General features: G+C 34.1%; 1 protein-coding gene across 1 annotated transcript in view; it reads left to right on the top strand.

Moving 5' to 3' along the window:
- ankrd13c (ankyrin repeat domain 13C) overlaps positions 1–1460 on the top strand; it is a gene marked incomplete at its 5' end in the record, with an annotated part of 15574 nt that overhangs the window by 7980 nt on the left and 6134 nt on the right. The window contains one exon of the mRNA XM_016258446.1: positions 769–835. Coding sequence (XP_016113932.1) covers positions 769–835 — 67 coding nt within the window. The remainder of the gene's footprint in view (positions 1–768; positions 836–1460) is intronic.

The raw sequence follows: 1460 nt of genomic DNA, 5'->3' as shown, positions 1-1460 counted from the left end.
TGTGTGTGTGTGTGTGTGTGTGTGTGTGTGAGTGTGTGTGTGTGTGTGAGTGTGTTTGTGTACGTGTGTGTGAGTGTGAGAGTGTGTGGAAATTGTCGTGAAATAATCTGGATCTAAAATATTATTAATATTAATGTAATTTTTTTAGAGTTCTTGAGATTTTCTTAAAAGTCATTAAACAGTAATGAATATGACTGAAATCGTGGCTTGTTTTCTATCAGGTCTGTTTTTCTGTGGCATAACATGTTGAATATGATGTCAAAATAAATAAATAATAATAATTATGTGTGTGTGTCCGTGTGTGATTGTGTGCATGTGTGTGTGTGTGTATGTGAGAGTGTGTGCGTGTGTGTGTGTGTGAGTGAGTCTGTGTGTGTGTAAGAGTGTGTGTGTGTATGTGAGTGTGTGTGTGTGAGTCTGTGTCTGTGTGTATGTGTGTGAGTGTGAGTCTGTGTGTGTGTAAGAGTGTGAGTGTGTATGTGAATATGTGTGTGTGTGTGTGAGTGAGTGTGTGTGAGTGTGTTTGTGTGTGTGTATGTGTGTGTGAGTGTGAGAGTGTGTGGAAATTGTCGTGAAATAATCTGGATCTAAAATATTATTAATATTAATGTAATTTTTTTAGAGTTCTTGAGATTTTCTTAAGTCATTAAACAGTAATGAATATGACTGAAATCGTGGCTTGTTTTCTATCGGGTCTGTTTTTCTGTGGCATAACATGTTGAATCATTTTTTTCTAAGATGTGTTGAAGTTGATTTTCTTTTCCTCAGTGCCTTTACTCTCACGGATTTTACCCTCCGACGCCTGCAAGATCTACAAACAGGGCATCAACATCCGGTACGTCTGATCAGATTCCTGCTGTCAGTCAGAGATTCACAAACACCACACTAACTAATGTCAGCTGCTTAGTGAGAGTGTTTAACCGTTTGATTGACCGCAGACAGTCAGCTGACACCAGGCTGATTTATAGTTCACTGAAACTGTAAGAAAAAGTTTGGTGTGAAATACAGTACAATACAAGTGAAATAAAATATTTAAAAAAAAACTTCAATAGGAAGAAAAAAAAAAAAAAACATGGCATTTATTATTTGCATATTTACTTTTTTGTTTGTTTTTGCATAATAAAAAACTATGTAAAATGTGAAAAAACAATACATTAAAAAAGCATTTTTATTAAACATTTAAAAATAATTATTTTAAAATATTTAAAAAATGAATACATTTAATACATAATATAGCTGGATATAAAGCAACATTTACGTTTGGTCCATGCTTCTGAATACAATTAGATTTTTGGACTTTAGTATTAAAAGATTTGGGCACCTCTGGTTTAAAAATAATAATAATAATAAATAAAATGTATAATAATGTGTCTGTCTGTGTGTGTGTGTGTGTGTGTGTGTGTGTGTGTGTGTGTGTGTGTGTGTGTGTGTGTGTGTGTGTGTGTGTGTGTGTGTGTGTG

Source organism: Sinocyclocheilus grahami, unplaced genomic scaffold, assembly GCF_001515645.1.
Source record: "Sinocyclocheilus grahami isolate Dianchi unplaced genomic scaffold, SAMN03320097.WGS_v1.1 scaffold1687.1, whole genome shotgun sequence".
Taxonomy (NCBI): domain Eukaryota; kingdom Metazoa; phylum Chordata; class Actinopteri; order Cypriniformes; family Cyprinidae; genus Sinocyclocheilus; species Sinocyclocheilus grahami.
Note: the sequence above shows the minus strand (reverse complement) of the source record. Positions and strands in the feature narration are given on the sequence as shown.